This window comes from Carassius gibelio, chromosome B16, assembly GCF_023724105.1.
Source record: "Carassius gibelio isolate Cgi1373 ecotype wild population from Czech Republic chromosome B16, carGib1.2-hapl.c, whole genome shotgun sequence".
Taxonomy (NCBI): Eukaryota; Metazoa; Chordata; class Actinopteri; order Cypriniformes; family Cyprinidae; genus Carassius; species Carassius gibelio.
This window is the reverse complement of record NC_068411.1, coordinates 11,434,532-11,452,047: the sequence shown is the minus strand read 5'-3', so window position 1 is coordinate 11,452,047 and position 17,516 is coordinate 11,434,532. Positions and strand designations below refer to the sequence as shown.

General features: G+C 35.2%; 1 protein-coding gene and 1 long non-coding RNA gene across 2 annotated transcripts; one reads left to right on the top strand and one right to left on the bottom strand.

Moving 5' to 3' along the window:
- Positions 1 to 1,587: 1,587 nt before the first annotated feature.
- On the bottom strand, positions 1,588 to 12,386 carry cmtm8b (CKLF-like MARVEL transmembrane domain containing 8b). Its single transcript, XM_052578508.1, has 4 exons — positions 12,162 to 12,386; positions 2,766 to 2,939; positions 2,530 to 2,649; positions 1,588 to 2,297 (listed from the first exon to the last, which is right to left on the bottom strand). The coding sequence occupies exons 1-4, from the start codon at positions 12,321 to 12,323 to the stop codon at positions 2,211 to 2,213; spliced, it is 543 nt and encodes a 180-aa protein (XP_052434468.1). The 5' UTR covers positions 12,324 to 12,386; the 3' UTR covers positions 1,588 to 2,210.
- LOC127974923 (uncharacterized) lies at positions 4,060 to 10,510 on the top strand. The gene is made up of 3 exons (XR_008157411.1): positions 4,060 to 5,025; positions 5,491 to 5,607; positions 9,617 to 10,510. It is a non-coding gene; the product is annotated as an uncharacterized LOC127974923 (long non-coding RNA).
- Positions 12,387 to 17,516: the final 5,130 nt, after the last annotated feature.

Here is a 17,516-nt window from a genome sequence, read left to right as displayed (position 1 = left end):
TGGTCTGTGCCACTTTTGTGCATACCACTCTGGGTTTCTCTGTTCTCTCCCCTTAGCTGTGCTCTTCCAAATAAGGCAGGAATTTGTAAGTCTGGTGGCGTGGACATTCTCCATTGCATTTCAATGTCAAATTTTTACCAGAAGCTGCCGCTATATCAACTGCATGTGCTTTTAAGCTTTCTGGTCACTTCGTCACCCCGCTTATGATGTTTCGCTACTCTGTTGGACAGATTACACATGTGATTCAGAGCATGGTCAAGCTGAATGTGTTCCCTTGGGAAACCATGGCCATACATGTAAACTAGGGATGTTTCATGTTATAGCGGAGACTCAGTAAATCATTGAAGCTGGAAATCAACAGTCCATCATTTCTCAAACTACAGCTTTGAGTGCAAGAACACAATTTACAGTGTATTTTAAATTCTAAATCCAAACCAAGATAAATTCAAAAAGTATATTCAATAAAGTCTATAGAAAAAATAAAGTCTATAGATAAAAAGAGTCTCTCAGTTGTCCTCGTTGTGAAAAAAAAGGATCATACAGTAATTTGGGTTCAAATACAGAAAAATGCTGGAAAACCAAAGAATTTGTGGAACCTGAAGGATTTTTCTGAAGAACAGCAGACAGTACAAACAAGGGACTCATGAACCGTTATCACTAAACAAAAAGCACAGCTGTAGATCATGTAGGTAAAAACACAGTATTAAAAATGTATTTTGAATGATTCCTCTTATTTTGGTAAAATAATTTTGCAGATTCTGCAAGGTGTACAGTATGTAAACTTTTGACTTCAACTGTATATATGTCCTTCAGTTATTTTTTGCCTGTTAAAATGTATTGTTCGAGCTTCTGTTAATTGCACTGTTCATAGCATTGCTGTATCGTACCACTTGTCATAAATCATGTAACAGTGAATGTTTTTTTTAGGCCTACATATAGGCTTCTCATGAATAGCCTTTATATGGTTATATTGTGTTTGTTTTATTTTTATTCTGAGAATAGACCTATGATGGTCTTTCCTCGATCACCCGAATTGCTCCACAACTAGAATTCTAAATCAACATTTAGAGGTGATAAATGCTATATCAAGGCAGTTATAATACAACATTTTATGCTGTTCTAGCTTGTCAGTCAACATAAGCATCACCCACAGAATAATGCAAGGACATCTCTGCCAAAGTTTTGTCCACATTTACATTTACCGTCAGGGGCCACTACTGATGTAGGCCTAAGTAAAACATTCACTCTTTCTGGAATATAAATTGTTAAACAGATTATCAGTGTTTTTAATTTAACAGTTTCAACTTTTCCATTATTTAACACTTTTATTTATTTATTTTTCTTTAAAGTGCAGGAACCTTGAGAAAACTCACCTGACTATAACTTTGTAAAAAACCCCTAGACCTTGATTAGCTTATGTGATTGGTTATGGCTAGTGATAATCTCTGCCAAAAGTGGATCCCGAGGGTCAGAGTTGAGAACCAACCCCAGCTCTGTTTATGATTCGTGGGGAATAAAAAAAAAAGGAGTTGGTGAATTTGTATGATTATGTGGTGGTTGTGTACACAAATACCAAGTAAAAGTGAATTATACCTAATAGTTATCCTTTTATTCAAACAAGTCAAGTCACCTTTATTTATTTAGCGCTTTAAACAAAATACATTGCGTCAAAGCAACTGAACAACATTCATTAGGAAAACAGTGTGTCAATAATGCAAAATGACAGTTAAAGGCAATTCATCATTGAATTCACTGATGCCATCTCTGTTCAGTTTAAATAGTGTCTGTGCATTTATTTGCAATCAAGTCAATATCACTGTAGATGACGTGACCCCAAACAAGCAAGGATAAATGGTAAAATCCTAAAACTTCCCATCAAACTGAATCTAACCGCTCTGAATATAAATCATTATAGTAGGCTTACCATAGTGATAAAGCATGAGTTTAAAAAAAGATTGTTATGTTCTGTCTCAATAATTAATTTCTTATGAAAAATAAAATGAGAAATCTTATGTAGTGTACAGTTCAAGTTTTACTTATAGGAATGATGCTACATATACTTCTAGCCTTTTTTTTTTTTTTTTGCATTTTTACCCCAGCAAAATTCTTGTTTTATGTGATTCTTTCAATTTGCAGAAATGATCCCCCAGGGATAATAAAAAACAAACAAACAAAAAACACAAGCAAACAAACAAACTAAAAACATTTGCCTATGTCTCTTCACTTTTTGATCTCCAGGATTTGAAATTCACAACTGTATTTCCTGCATAAGACACCATAGCGAGTGAGGCAAATATCTGAAAAGGAAAAGAAAAGAAATTTGTCATTCAGGTTATTATAGGCTACTGCTGCAATTTATTTTTGTAATTGCGAGACACACAAACAATGCCGTACAGTAATGTCTCTTTACTTAATGTCAACTCATTATTTCAGTCCAGGAAAATAATCAACTGTGGAAGGAAATACAGGTGCTAGGCTATAAGAAAACAAGAGTATTGCTAAACTAATCAGGGATGTTGCTTTTCATACCGTTGATGCCACCCAGCTGATGAAGTAGTAGCGCCCCCTAATGGCCTCATTCAAAGATATGGCACAAAACACAGCTGCTGTCAGGTACAATACAGAGGCGCTGCCATTAAAGCATACTCCCTGTGAATTAACAAGCATTTCGTTTAACGAAAGTTAGGTTAAAAATAAATCTTGGAAATTCATTTGTGTAGTTTAATTTAGATAAGTTCAACTAATATTTATTCAAATCTACGCACCACAATTTTCCATGGGATCTTGGGAATCCTGGTGTGGGCCATAGTCAGGTATATGAGGAAGAGAATGACAGTAAGCACCCAATAAAACACTGACACAAACATTACCCATCCCAGTGCAGGAATATGGAGGTACTCCGTCCCACCAATCAGGGTCCACACCAGAAGCCCAAACACCTGGAGGTTGAAGATAAAGCACAGACACTCAACTGACTGAAACAGAACTCTTTAAACACACTGAATCTGATCTGAAACCAGCCACAAGAAAGCAGATAATGGGCATCACATGAAATAGCATTTCTGTATCTCAAATAGAGGCCTAGGCTAGTGTCTATGACACTAGTAAAGCCATTGTTGTTTGAATACAGGAAATACACAAACTGATAAAACATATAACTTGAATGCACTGTAAGGCACTTTTGATAAATGCATCTGCAAAATGCCAACTCATATTTTTAGGACCTGAAAAAACATTTTAGAAGTTAGCTGTAAGAAAACATTTTGTCAAACTAAATAAAACAATGACAATCATGTTCTCTAAGCAGCAGAACTGGGCCTAGCCACCACTCCTTAACACCATATTGTTCTCCAGAGACTTCCCACCCTCCCTTCCTGTTATAAATTCCTGCAAAGAATTTCTCACTTGGTTCATGATATTACAGGAAAAATTATTTTGGGTTTGGAAGACAGAGCTAGCCATAGATTAGACCAGGAAAGAGAATGCTTAGATTTGACTCAGAGTGTGTGGTGGAAGGAAGAAGAACAATACAAGCCGAAAGGAAGAGTTTGTTTCCAACTGTTTTGGTTGGTCCTCTTCCTCTCTTTCCTTAGTGAGTAATTATCTTCATGAGCAACAAAAATTCTTACATTTTGTTGTTCCTATTCACCATATACTGTATGGTTGCAAACTATTCCTTGTGAAAAAGAAGTGTACTTGTATTGAATATAGCAGTGCACTTCCAATTTAGTAATATATATATATATATATATATATATAAACCTGTTTGTGCATTTGGTAAATCATGCAAAATTTAAAAGGTTTACGGTATATTTCAAATCATGTTTAACTATTTTTTTTTTCTCATGCTTTAAGTACACTTACTCTGTGTTGTGTTAACTAACATGTTAAAGCATGTTTTATCTAATATTACTATTACAAAAGTAAGTCAATTTCTTACTTCGTATATAGCTTCATTATTGCAAATGTGTAATTAAAAATATATTCAAATGCATAACGTTTCAATAGCTATTCATTTTTGGTAGCCTAACTGAAGTATATTTTAACTACCATAAATGTTTGTTTACACTCTAAAAACGGCTGGGTTATTTTTTAACCCAAAATGCTGGGTTGAGTCTGTTGGGTCATTTTGTTGGGTTATTTTATTTCTTTTTAAACACTTTTGGGTAGTTTCAATTTACCACGTGTTGGGTTAAACCTGCTGGGTTGCGTCGCTGGGTTGTTTCAGGCCAGCGCTGGGTTATTTAACGCGCCTTGAAGATGTTTAAATCGCTCCCCAACTGTCATTTTGGAAGAACAACGGGGCAAAGCCACGGCTTTCAACTGTTTTAAGGTAAGTTTATTTAATGTTTTCATTAATAATTATTTTAAATTGGCAGAATTATAACTTTTTTGCGGCAACAATACTGTTAAACGTCTACAGGCCAACATTATTTACGTTAAATGATGAACTGTTTAACGTACGTTACCTCAAACGGCCAACCTACGTTACGTGACTCGCATGATCGTGAGACGACAGATTAATAGTTTTATTAAGTTTCAGACAGTGACGGATGGCTGAAATATGCGAATACCTGTGAAAATAGAGGAAAAAGTCGTTTCTGACACTGAAAAGCGAATTTAACATTTAAGTGAGTCAAATGAGTTCAAAAAGTGAATACGACTTTCTGCATAATGTAAACGCCTGCAGTTGTCCATATCGACATGTAAATCATTCAAATTACGTACAATATAGTCGGACTGCAGGTCTAAAAGAACCGACGATCCAGTTCAAATAAACCGGTTCAGTAATTCTCGAACAAATTTCCCGGAAAAGAATCGACGTCTCAGGGCATTTCAAAGTGCGCGCACGCACAGCGATTGATTTAGAACGCGTTAGTGAGGTGTTTTGATGCTTTTGTGGTTTATAAAGTCTTTTTACATACAAATTATAATTCAAAATGTGTTTTTTCCTGTCAGAAAAGCACATGGATACATTTGTGAGAGAATAACTCGTCGAGTGCAGTCTTATTGATGCGTCTAACGGTAAGTTCGTGTTTATTATACATTTTACATAATTGCTTGTCTGTTATAATCAACTAATGTTAACCCTCACGTAACTTAAACGCACATATATTTGTATTTCGTGCTAGAGTTAAAGCTAACTTTGTGTTCAGAATGTACCTAATTTAGCAGCGTAAACATCATATTATACCAATTTTCCAGCTCGTGTTTTTGACTTGTCCTTATCACTTTGGTACATCTATAAGTGTTTATATATGGACTGTTTTAAAGCTGCGGGGTAACCCCGTACCTGCGTGACTTGTCATAGAAATTATCTGTGCCAGTGACTGTGTGTGTTTGATATAGCCAGCATATTAACATAAAACTGTGATTTATAATAACTGGAACATCCCATTGATTAGACAGTTTGAAAGTTTGAATCACTATATCATATTCTGCTTAGATATAACAATTTTTTTTTTATTTTTTTTTTACTTTATTTTAAAGGTTGGAACAAACATGGAATTCCTTAACCAAGAAGAGTCCACAAAACCCCATCCAATTGTCATGGCGAATTAAAAATGCCAGCAGATCTCTCAGGAATTGATCATAATCAATGGACAGGTAAGGATATTCTGGACTATTTTCCAAATAAATTGCAAATTGTATATTTAATTGCATTTTTCCACATGTGGACGCATACATTGTGACATAGTCCAAACGCAATTGAAAAGCATTTAACCCCTTACTAGTAACCCCCCTTTTTTGGCATGGAGACCGAAATTACATACCCAAAATAAAAAGGTTTCTGCTCATGATTCTTTCTGACTAGATACATAATCAACCTTTGTTCACAAAGCTGACACTTTAAAGTTTACTGTTAGGGAATCAGAATCACTCAGACTGTTATGATAATAGAGATATATAAGCTCAAACATAAAAACAAAAATAAAAATATAAAAAACATATGTTTTAAATGTATTTAAAAAAATGTTGATGTAGGAAATGAGTTTGAAAACACAGTGTAGCTAAGGCCACAAGTCTTCCAAACCTTCATAAAAAATTTCATAATCGAATCTGTAAAACGGTGAATTTTATGAAATATTTTCTAAGGCCATGTCATGTGTGTTTTTAGAGCAGGCTAATCAGATTGATTTATGGCCCTTGTCATCTCTGTGAGATCTCACATGTAAACTCTCCTGTGTATTTTGTGTTTGTTTGGCTGTGAAAACTGCCCGATTAATCCCTATCTGTTATTCCATTGTTCTCACCAAACGAGTCTTTCACACCTCCGCCAGGTATGACACATTATCCGCATTATTCTTTTATCATTATTCTTTTGTTTTTATTCCACCTTTATTAGCCTTGATTGTGGTTTTTCAGGCTTTACAAAGACACAAAGCAGCAATCTCACTTCAGTCTCTGTTTGCATTTAGCCCTTATTTATCAAAAGTCTTACTATAAAAATACAACAAAACATTTTCTTACGACCTTACGTGAATTATTGAGACAAAAATGCATCATGAAGAAGAAAAGCACCTGCTATTAGTAGCATTGGTGCTAACGTTAGCATCAAGCTACATCTGACAATTTATGAAATTATTAGTACACTTTTACTAAAAACTCACTTTAAACCCCGATCGAGTGTTTATAATAACTTCCTTTAGCGATCAGGGGTGGAATTTGGTCGTTTACTGTTGTAAAAATATGTTATTTGTAGCCTTTTTCATCGCTGCACAAGTTAGCATTTCCGATGTACATTTTCGATTTTTTTTATAAAAACGCCCCAGATCTCAAGAAATTCTCATACCAAGCTTTACTATCGTAATCGCGGGTTTATTGTTCGGATATTTTGTGTGTACAGAGGTGTTTCAGTGTTGTTTTGGCCAGATAACTACCAGGAAGTGTGCAGGAAGCATGTGACACGATGGGGCGGTGTCCAGATATTACACTCTCAGATTGACTTTTGGGAAGGCCCAATCAGAGTCTGAGCCACACAGCACGAGCTGCCGGCACAGCAAACACATACACAGATCGCTGGGAGAGGCTGTTTATCATCTGATCGCGTAAATCCGTGGAAAATGAATAGAAATGACGATTCTGTCTGAAGAAATATGAAGTAAACATCAGTAAATATATCCATATATCTCCGCAGATATGCATCTTTGGTCTATAAATCCTTATTGACGCTGTTCAGTGAGTCTATGTGAACACAAATAAACCGCTTTTGACGTGACTGAATATAAGTGAGTGGTGAATTTCTATTCAAAATGTGGCATAATACGGATTTATTATTTTGCACTCCTGACATAAATCACTAAATATCTGTCACTGCAACAATGTTTTATCAAAAACATGGTCAAATATCGAAGCTAGAGTCTTTAAACTTTCAATTGATGCATAGTTTGTCCAGATGAAGTAAGACAGTGATGTTTAATGTGCTGTGAAAGTGAAACAATAATAAACTGGGGCCGTCAGCGATGTTTGCACGTGTGGCGGGAAGTTAATTGGGCAAACTGTAACTCAGCTGACTACGCCACCCTGTTAACAGGGAACATTATTGTAAATCAATCACCTACTAAAAGCACACAGGAATGTGGTTTCCAAAGACAGAGGCAAGAGACGTGGATACCGAAAATACAAAATGTTTATTTCAACAATAAATATGAATATTAATCTTAAAAAAGTCACTATGGACGGAAGTAGAGGAGGCATACAAAACAAAAGGAAACCGAGGCTTACCTAAGGCAGGTAGGCTAGCTTAATGAGTATGTGGCTACTATATTGCCAGAAGCATAACACCAAGTGCACAATTCGCACCACACACACACACACACACACACACGGTAAGGTCAAGCGTGAACACACTGCACTCTTTGACAGAGTCCCACCACCGCACACAAGGGCCAACTAGCAGTCTGCCTGAAGCCTCGGTTCCTATAACAAAAGACACAGTTAATCAAATTTAATTCTCAAAGAAAAAAAATCAAAGAAATAGAAATAATAACAACAATAATAAAATACTTAGCAGTTGAATGAAATACAATGAAACAAATAAAGACTTAAACCAACCAAATCAAAACACCTGGGAAGTTGTAAAGAATTAACTCAGCTGGAGGTGAATACTCACCCCAGTTTCATGGCCAGGTGCCAATTAAATGAAAACAAACTAAACAAAACAACAAATCATAAATCAGGCACTTACATAACCAAAGTAAAACAACAAAAATGTAATATAACAATGAATAAGAATGAAATAAATAAATTCAAAAAAAGACAAACTGAAACAAATTACAACTTTCACAATCCAATAGGCAGAACGCAGAAAAGTTGATCAAATGGAGAGGACCAATACCCGCGCCAACTCACGCCTCTGCGTTAGATTGCAAAACAGACATGAACTAAACATAAACAAAGCAGCAGCATCAAAATACGTTGCCCCACAGGCTGCACTGAATGAATCCTCCTTAAAACTATTCCACCTAAAAAGGATTAAGTAGAGCATTGATTCGTCGCACCAAACACCTCAAATATCAACAGGGATGGTTACACATACCTTTTTATCGTAGCTATGATCACACGTCCAGCCGCACACGCAAACAGACATCAAACCGGCAAGAAGGGGTGGAAATGCAGCGGAAGTGCATTTAAAAGCAGTCGCCAAGCAACATGAGATGGTTATATGTCGGAAACTATGATTCAAAATAATGCTGGTTACCACAAGCGCACCACTGATTTGCATTCGCTAGCAAGCACATACCTGCAAGACAGGAAGCGTCTAAGTCAGGAAGGGGCGGGCCTCGAGCAATGACGCACAAGAGGTGAGCACAACACGGTGCATTAAAAGTCCCCTTTTATATAACCGTGAATGTGTATGATTGGACAACTGATGAAACAAATTTAAAGAGGAGACACCCAAGTTCGTCCCACTACACACGTAAAGGGGTTAAATTACAGATGCTTTACACAGAAAGCTGTCAATTTGTGTCAAGCGTGGGACTATACTATGGGGCATGTTTTTTATTGGGATATATTCTGTAGTTTTTACCCCAAATCTCTCACTGTTTGCACTCTGATGCACGTCAGCAAAACAACATTGCCGTTCTACTCTTATTTACCTATTTGCATCTTACCCTATATTTTATACCTCAGGTGAAAAGCATTTGGTTAATGGTGAATATTGACCAATAGTACCATGTGGCTCTAACTGTTAGCAGGGGATAGTAGTTGCATTTGGGGTAAAAATGACATAATTATTTATTGTGTGAGGTGCCAAGAATATAGGGAGATCCGGGTTGCACTGTCTGTTCTTTAACACGCATCTCTTGGAGCGGCAGATGCCTTTAGTAGTGCCTTAACCTCCATCGTTCAAAGCATTTTGGCACAATTGTCTTTGAGTGACATCACCTCCCAATACAAACACTCTCCATAGTATGGTCCCACCTCTGGCAAAAATGGACAGTTTTCCATGTGAGGCTAAAGTAAATTGCTAAAGTAATTGCGATTCCCTTTGAGTTTTGGCAGGTAACGTGCAACACAGTGAAAAAACAGACATGGTAATTAGTAACACCTCATGTACTTGTTCTTATGTTGCATCTATGCTAACATTAGTCTGTTTCTCTATTATTCCGAGGTCACCGTAGCCACCCGTATCCAGTACCTATCCAGACCAGATGGTGGATCAGCACCTAGAAAGGACCTCTACATCCCTGAAAGACAGCGGAGACTAGGACAACTAGAGCCCCAGATACAGATCCCCTGTAAAGACCTGGTCTCAGAGGACCACCAGGACAAGACCACAGGAAACAGATGATTCTTCTGCACAATCTGACTTTGCTGCAGCTGGAATTGAACTACTGGTTTCGTCTGGTCAGAGGAGAACTGGCCCCCCAACTGAGCCTGGTTTCTCCCAAGGTTTTTTTCTCCATTCTGTCACCGATGGAGTTTTGGTTCCTTGGTTTTCCTTAGTTGGAGACAATTAATATCAAGCGATATCATTGACTTGATTGCACAGAGGGACGATACATCACTGAATCAATGATGAACTGACTTTAACTGAAAACTGAGTGTTGACTGTTGTCCCTTTGCATTATTACACACTATTTTCCTATTTAATACTGTAAAGCTGCTATGATGCAGTATTTGATCAATATGAGAGGCTTATTACTCATAATAAATGGAAAATACAGCTGCAAACGGACTTTGCTTTTCCATTTGAAATTTGGCAGTCACTGTGCATTCATGAAAACTGAAAAGGTAATTTTTGTTCGTTGTTTCTGAAAGTGTTTTTGTTCAAGATTTGCAATTGTGTTTGGATTTTGTCACAATTTGTCACATGTGGAAAACGCAATTGAAAACATAATTTGCAATTCCTTTTGAAAATTGTCCTTCCGTTGACAGGCTCTAAAGCAGAGTACACTGCTCTCAGGTGTACAGTAGATCTTTGAATTTTCATTTTTGGGTGAACTATATATGTTGAACTACCCTAAGCAGTGTACATCTACCTACATAGGAGTCTTTATATACTTGATATAAATTTAACCTGTTAAATGTCACCCCGTCCCGTATACGGGACGCCTACATTGACTATACTATATTACAATCAAATCTAATCTAATCTTGACAAACTATATATCGTTGGAAAGGTCTAAGACTCCCAAATATATATTATACCAATATTTTTTGTTAAAAATTATGTAGGAAAAGTAATAGATTAATTTATGACAAGAGTGCACCCTCAGAAATCTACATTACAAAAGGAGCTTTGACCTTTTTTTTAAAAATAAGACTTCCTCGTTGCCTTTTTCTCTATCACATTTTAGAAATCATCAGAAGTTATATATCGCTTGAAAACATAAAATCTCAAAATTCATCCTTTAAAACCCATTTTAAAATCAGACATTGCATTAACATGTAAATGGCACATCAAAATCATGTTACAAAATGTTTTCAGTCATGAAATATAAAAATTTAGGTTTGTATCATGCACATTCATGTCTATCTTCAAAAACGTGAGTGACAGTTATCAGGTTAAGGACATCTTTAAATTATTTTACATTTAAATTTAAAGAATGTTAATTGTCAATGTCATTTCACTGTGTATTTAAATAGCTAAACATGTCAAAATGTAATAGTTAAACAGCTAGACAGGTCATTTAGAAATAATTTTCTTATTTATTTCAACTGTAATTCTGTGATTTTTATTTTATTTATTTTTTTTGCATTTGCTGGAAACAAAAAAAGGGAAAATTCCATGTTGTTTGTCATTGGTACACATTTTTGAATATCAGATGGCATTAAAAATATTTTTTAACAGTCTAAATAACCTGTATTCTTCATTATTTATTAATCCATGATTGCTTTGTTAAGCAAAAGTGAAATTATGAGAATAACCCAGCAAGAATAACCCAGAATCATAAAAATGCAAACCCACAAATGGTAAAAATGACTCTAACTTGGGTTTTCTAAATAACCCAGCATGCTGGGTTAAAATGTGTAAACCAGCATGCTGGGTTACTTTAACCCAGCACGTGTTCTGTCCAATATTTACCCAGTGCTGGGTTGCCAATTGGGTTATTTTTAACCCAGCCATTTTTAGAGTGTATAGAGTCAGTAGTATAGGCCTGCATTTGAACTACATTTCAAAGGCCAATAATAATAGTAATAATAATAATACAATAGGCACTCTAAACTTTTAGCTGCATTTAAACTACCACACAAATTTGATATATGTTACATGTTCATTCAGTTGTAAATAGCATGCAATTATGCTTCCTAACATTATTTAATTCACACTTAAATGCATAATTTTAAATTAGAACTATATTCTTTTCATAATAAATATATAAATAAATAAATAAAAATTTACAGCCGATAAACAGTGCAGATTAAATAAAATAAATGAAAATAATATATAAAAATATATACTGAAATAAAAGATTTCCAAAACCAGTTTCACTTTTGCTATATTATCAAGAGATACATCTTTGCATTCTCTTCTGGGAAATGGAGAGTGGAACACTGTGCAAAAAAGTGTCCTTTTCTAAGCAGAGATAACTCCAGTCTAGATTAGTTTTCTTTTAATCTAAATCTTGTGACTTAAGCCAATACTTAGAGACCATGAAATGTATTACTAAATGTATTTCTAAACAATGTTAGATTCATTGAGCTATACTTACGATTTCTCCAGTCATAAACACGCCAGAAGCAGAGCGAATAAAGTTCCCATCATAATCCAACTTGGAATGTGACAAGCCTAAACTCTCTATATTTGAGCTCTTACTGGTTCTGTCGACAATGGTGCTGGTGCTGTCGGTGCGGGACTCGGAGTCGATCTCCATTCTAACGGAATTACAAAAACTCCCGGAATAAACTAAGAAAGGATCCCTGCTTCCGAAATAAAGGAAACCTACTATGGTAAAGGCTTAGCCAATAAAAGGGTTGTCAGATTCGTGAAAGAATCGTTCTTTTTGAAACGGATCTTTTTAATGAATTTGCTGAACCGGTTCACAATCATAATATTAATCGGAATGCATCACTCTCAAGCATCACTTCACTGACTCATTGAACCGAGGCGAGAAGACTCGCGATGATCCCCTAAAACAAGATAAAGAGGTAAATACAAGAACAGACGCAGTAGTAAGTTGATGGAAAGTAATTATTGTGCTTCCACGTATAATCTGCATTCAGTCGTTCAGAAGCTGCGATGCACTTGATATGTAATAGCTTATAATACATTAGAATGTTAAGTTTTTTTAATCTGTTTTTCACTCTCTTTTTTTTTAAATTGCATATTCTCTCCAACCAATTGCTCTTTTGCTCGTTCTGATTTAAAGGCAACGTATTTTACGCAAACCAATTTCTATAAAATTATAGTGCTGAAGCAAATAATTACAAAATAAATCGCCAACCAAATCAAAACGATTTTGAGCAATTTATTTAACTGACTTTAAAATAATTAGCTTGTTTATTAGCGAACAAGGCCTGGTGTATACCATAGGCCTATAGCATACGAAAAAACTCGTAATTAACGAACAAAATAAAACAACAGCAACTAACGTGTTGCTATATATATATATATATATATATATATATATATATATATATATATATATATATATATATATATATATAACGGAATTATTATTATTATTATTATTAATATTATTATTATTATTATTATTATTAGCAGGCTGGTGCTATTGAAAAGTTACTGAAGAGAGTTAGAATGATCAAATTAATATGAACAAGCCAGTCAAACCATCACTGTTCTAATCTTTTTCATATCAAAGAGATAGCACTGGCATAGAATTAGGCTAATTTTGCTATGCTGAAGAGAACCCGACATCTCCTGTCGAGAACGCTGAGGCCTGATGGTGCATTAACCTTACATCATTGGATCATCCGTGAATGATCGCCAAAAGACAACAGTACATTTTTATGACCAAAACGACACAAATGACCTCACTACCCTTTTTTTCCCTGTAATAATTCCAGTATGTCGCAAGAGGGCAGCAAATCCATAGAAGTGGTCAAACGATGGTACTGAAAGGTTCATCTGTTACTGATTTAAAGTCTCTAGGCCATAATTTAACCAACCAGTGGTTTGCAGAAAATAGGCTACTAACAAAATGTTCTTCAAAACTGTTTCATGACTGTTAATTGTTTTATGTGTGATATATTAATTACACACTATATTGTCCATTGTACTATTACTATTAAATGTTATCTAGATCGCAACATTTAAAAAGTCATTACATAACTCTATTATTACTGACATCATTCAATTAATTTAATTAAATTTATGAGGAGAACGACCAATTAAAAATCTATTTCTGTTACAATATATATAACACAGTCACCATAAACCTATTATTTGATGGCTGTTCACCCCATCCTTTCTGCCAGCTCTCTCTACATCAAAGGTTTGCTTTCACTTTGTTGATCTGATTTTTTATTTATGACTAAACAAACCTGAAAATGCCATGAAAGCATCTTGCCCAGCTGTATTGCTCTACCCCACTAATACAGTCTGTTACAGGCGATATCACTGAACGGGCTTTAGCTATTGAATTAAAATATTTCATTTGAGACTCCGTACGCAGCCAATATTAATACTCCATACAGGAAAGAGCGTATTACAATCCTGTAAAAGAAAATAAGAGAAACAGATGAAATTAAATAGAAATGATTTATTTATTTAAAAAAAAAAAATCAATACTTGATTAGAAATAAAATAGTTGATAAATATGTATCATGCTTTTTCAGCATTTAAAACCCTCATAGACTCATGTTATATTTGTTTATAATCAGTAGGCTTTAAATCCAGTATTATTTATTATCTATAAGATTTTAATTGAAATGAGTTTGATTCATGAAATAAACATGCCAAAGATTCCTGGTGAAAAAAAATCATGGCAAAAATAAGATGTCCATTGCTCAGTACCCTGCATGTGGCCTGTTCGTCTCAGCAACCTCTATTTACTAATTGTTGTCCACAGCGGTCACCATGTAGTCAGTTGTAAAGGTTATGCTTTCGATAAATGCACGGTTCCACAGAATGTAATTAAGTCATCTTAGGAGGAGACGTGCTGTGAGACTCAGGCTGGTATAATGCTTCGCGGGCAGCCATGTTTAAGACGCATGAGTTTATTTAATAGTTTAGCAGAAATTAAATTAAAGGTCTAGTTATTGTAACTGTAAAAAAGAAATAGGCCATGCAGAATATATCATAAACATTACCTACTAATTATAATACATTATAAAAACATGTATTTTCATTATATTACATTAACAAAAATGATTTCCATCATATTGTGACAGCATTCAATTCTAAGTTCATTTGAGAGGAGTCTTGGCACAGTGCATGTGTATCTCATGTACTATATTCTGAGACAGTCTCCATGAGAGTAGCAAGGTTGAAAGTTCAATGTCATATACCTTTGCTTTGTACTTTAATTGTAGCTAATGGCAAAGTCAGGATGTGCGTGAGCACTGCTGTAAAAATCATTAATTGATCTTTCTTATGTTATTCAGGTTAAATATTTTCCTTTCTAATTTCAAGAAATATTCAGTATGGAAATATGGATATGCATTTTTTTTTTGTAAATAAATAATGAAAATTTTAATCAGATGAGGGAACTAAAGCAAATAATTAAGCATACAAAAATATTCATGGGATGTTTTTCTTCTTTTTCTTCTTCTTTTTAATCTATGAACCATATTTAAATTTGTTTTTACTAATATCCAGCCATATTTGTACTTGTTCAAAGTTGACAGTAATAACAACAAAATGTCTTCTGAGTAAATTCTATTATTGGTAGTCAGAGGCACTACAAGGGCTGTTCTTATTTTTAAGAAGAAAGTCTTCAGCTTTGTCTGTGAATAAGTCTTGCTCAAGGGACCGTATACTGATAAATAACCCTCATAATGCACGGATTGTTTCTGAGATAATAACAAAGACTGTTAATAGGACTGTTATGAGTCTTTAGATCAACAGAACTGTTTTGACCTCTGGGATTTGTTTATATCACAAAAGTACAGTAATCAATACTAAACCTGATGCTGAATCCATGCATTACTTTCTAATTACCAGATCTGTGGAGTCTCTGTGTATTAAAACGATCTAGATCAGATTAGGATAATCTTAAGCCTTTAAAAAGAAAAGTAGGTGCTGGGAGTTTCTCAGCATAATTCCACATCAGAGAAAAAGAGATGGAAAATGTACAATCTACAAAACACAATTACGTTAAATTGTAGGCAGAATGAATATATATATAAGAAGAACTATACTCAGTCAGATAAAAATACTAGATCTGATTATGATGAAACACTAGACTCTCATCTAAACAAGCTCAGAACAATCACATAGTCTATGTGATGGTGATCTGTCACGGGAGCTCACTACAACATCCATTTACTTTGAGTTTTATCCCTTAATTCCAAGTCAAAGGGCTTTTGCCATTGCAGTGGAGGAAGGGTCAGGAAGGGTCAAAGGTTAAAAGGGGGCCGTCGTGGTCGTGACACTTCTGCAATCAAACATGAGAACACAAAACTCTCTGCAACCTCCGCTAACAGTTGCAACAGTATCGAGCTTGTTGCTAAAACAATCTTAAAGTGGAACTTTTTCAAACGAGTCTCGGGAAATGAAAGTCTTTCATCAAGAATTGATAGGGTAAAAGCAGCTAAGTGTCCTTTAACACTCAGTCTCTCCGTTACCTCAAACTTAATGATGACTCCAGAGGATGGTCACATTCAAGATGGAGTCCTAGAGGTAGATGAAAATCAGATCTCTCCTTTTGCACTTTTCAGCCATGAAAATGGTTATCGCGCCACTGTAAAATCCTTGAAGCAAAATTGAAAAAGGAAATTAAACCGGCTGAATTATCTTTTTTTTTTTTTATCATGAATGAAGGGTCTTTCATGGTCTCTGGAGCAAGAAGGGAGTGTGTTTGAAGGAAGAGGGGGATGGTGGGTCTGCATTAAGACATTCTCATCCCTGATGATTCTTCCTGCTGCCTTTTATTTCCTTTCCTCTTCACCCAGACTCTGACGCATTGGTAAGCTGCTCTGAGAATCATTGAAAGGGTGAACGAGGAGCCAACACCGAAGGGATTAATTATTTTGGTGTCTAGGACCAGGCCGGATTTACCAAACCACTCAGAGACACAGGCAAATCCTCTCACCTCTGTATGAGAACAACATACATGCAAACATTTTAATCGGAGTCCGAAGAGGAGCAGAGGACCATGGGAACAGATACTGCGATATGCCCATGATCAGTTTACATCTGCTCAGCCTTGGAACTGCCAGATATAATCAATGCTACCATTTGTATGAGGAGCAAAAAGAAAAAAAGAAATCCATTCTGTCTACAAACTGACCATGAAGACAGGTGATCTGAGACAGTTCAATCAAAATGGTTATACCCCATTCCAATCTGACTCCAGGTCACGTGTTTGCAAAGACTTTTTTACTTAGCTCAGCTATGCAGTCACAAAGAATTATAGAAATTACACAGCTCAGTATTAAATATCTGTAGATATCTACATCTGTAAATAGAAAGCCAAATTTGCAATGCTAGAATGTAAGTGTTTTGTGTTGGCTAAACATCAAAACTATTTCTAGCTTCTAAATATCTTTGTATTTTTTTTTCATTATTTGTTTATTTTAGATGAAATGTAAAAGAAAAATAATAAAAAATTTATATGTGTGTGTGACCTGGACCACAAAACCAGTTATAATCCTTTTTTTTTTTTTTTTTTTTTTTTTACTGAAATCATCTCAACGTTGAATAAGGTTTCCATTGATGTATGGAAGGATGGATGTTAGGATATGACAATATTTGGCCGAAATACAACTATTTGACAATCTGATATCTGAGGGTGCAAAAAAATTGCCTTTAAAGTTGTCCAAATGAAGTCCTTAGCGATGCATATTACTAATTAAATATTACGTTTTGATATATTTGTGTTAGGAAATTTCCTAAATATTTTAATGGAAAATATAATCTTTACTGAAGCTGGCCGGACACT

Coding starts and splice junctions, on each gene's coding strand:
- cmtm8b (XM_052578508.1), bottom strand. CDS start 12,323: ATGGAGATCGACTCCGAGTCCCGCACCGACAGCACCAGCACCATTGTC. Junction 2,940..12,161: donor TGTTTATGACTGGAGAAATC/GTAAGTATAGCT, acceptor TTCAACCTCCAG/GTGTTTGGGCTTCTGGTGTG. Junction 2,298..2,529: donor TCAGCTGGGTGGCATCAACG/GTATGAAAAGCA, acceptor TTTCCTTTTCAG/ATATTTGCCTCACTCGCTAT.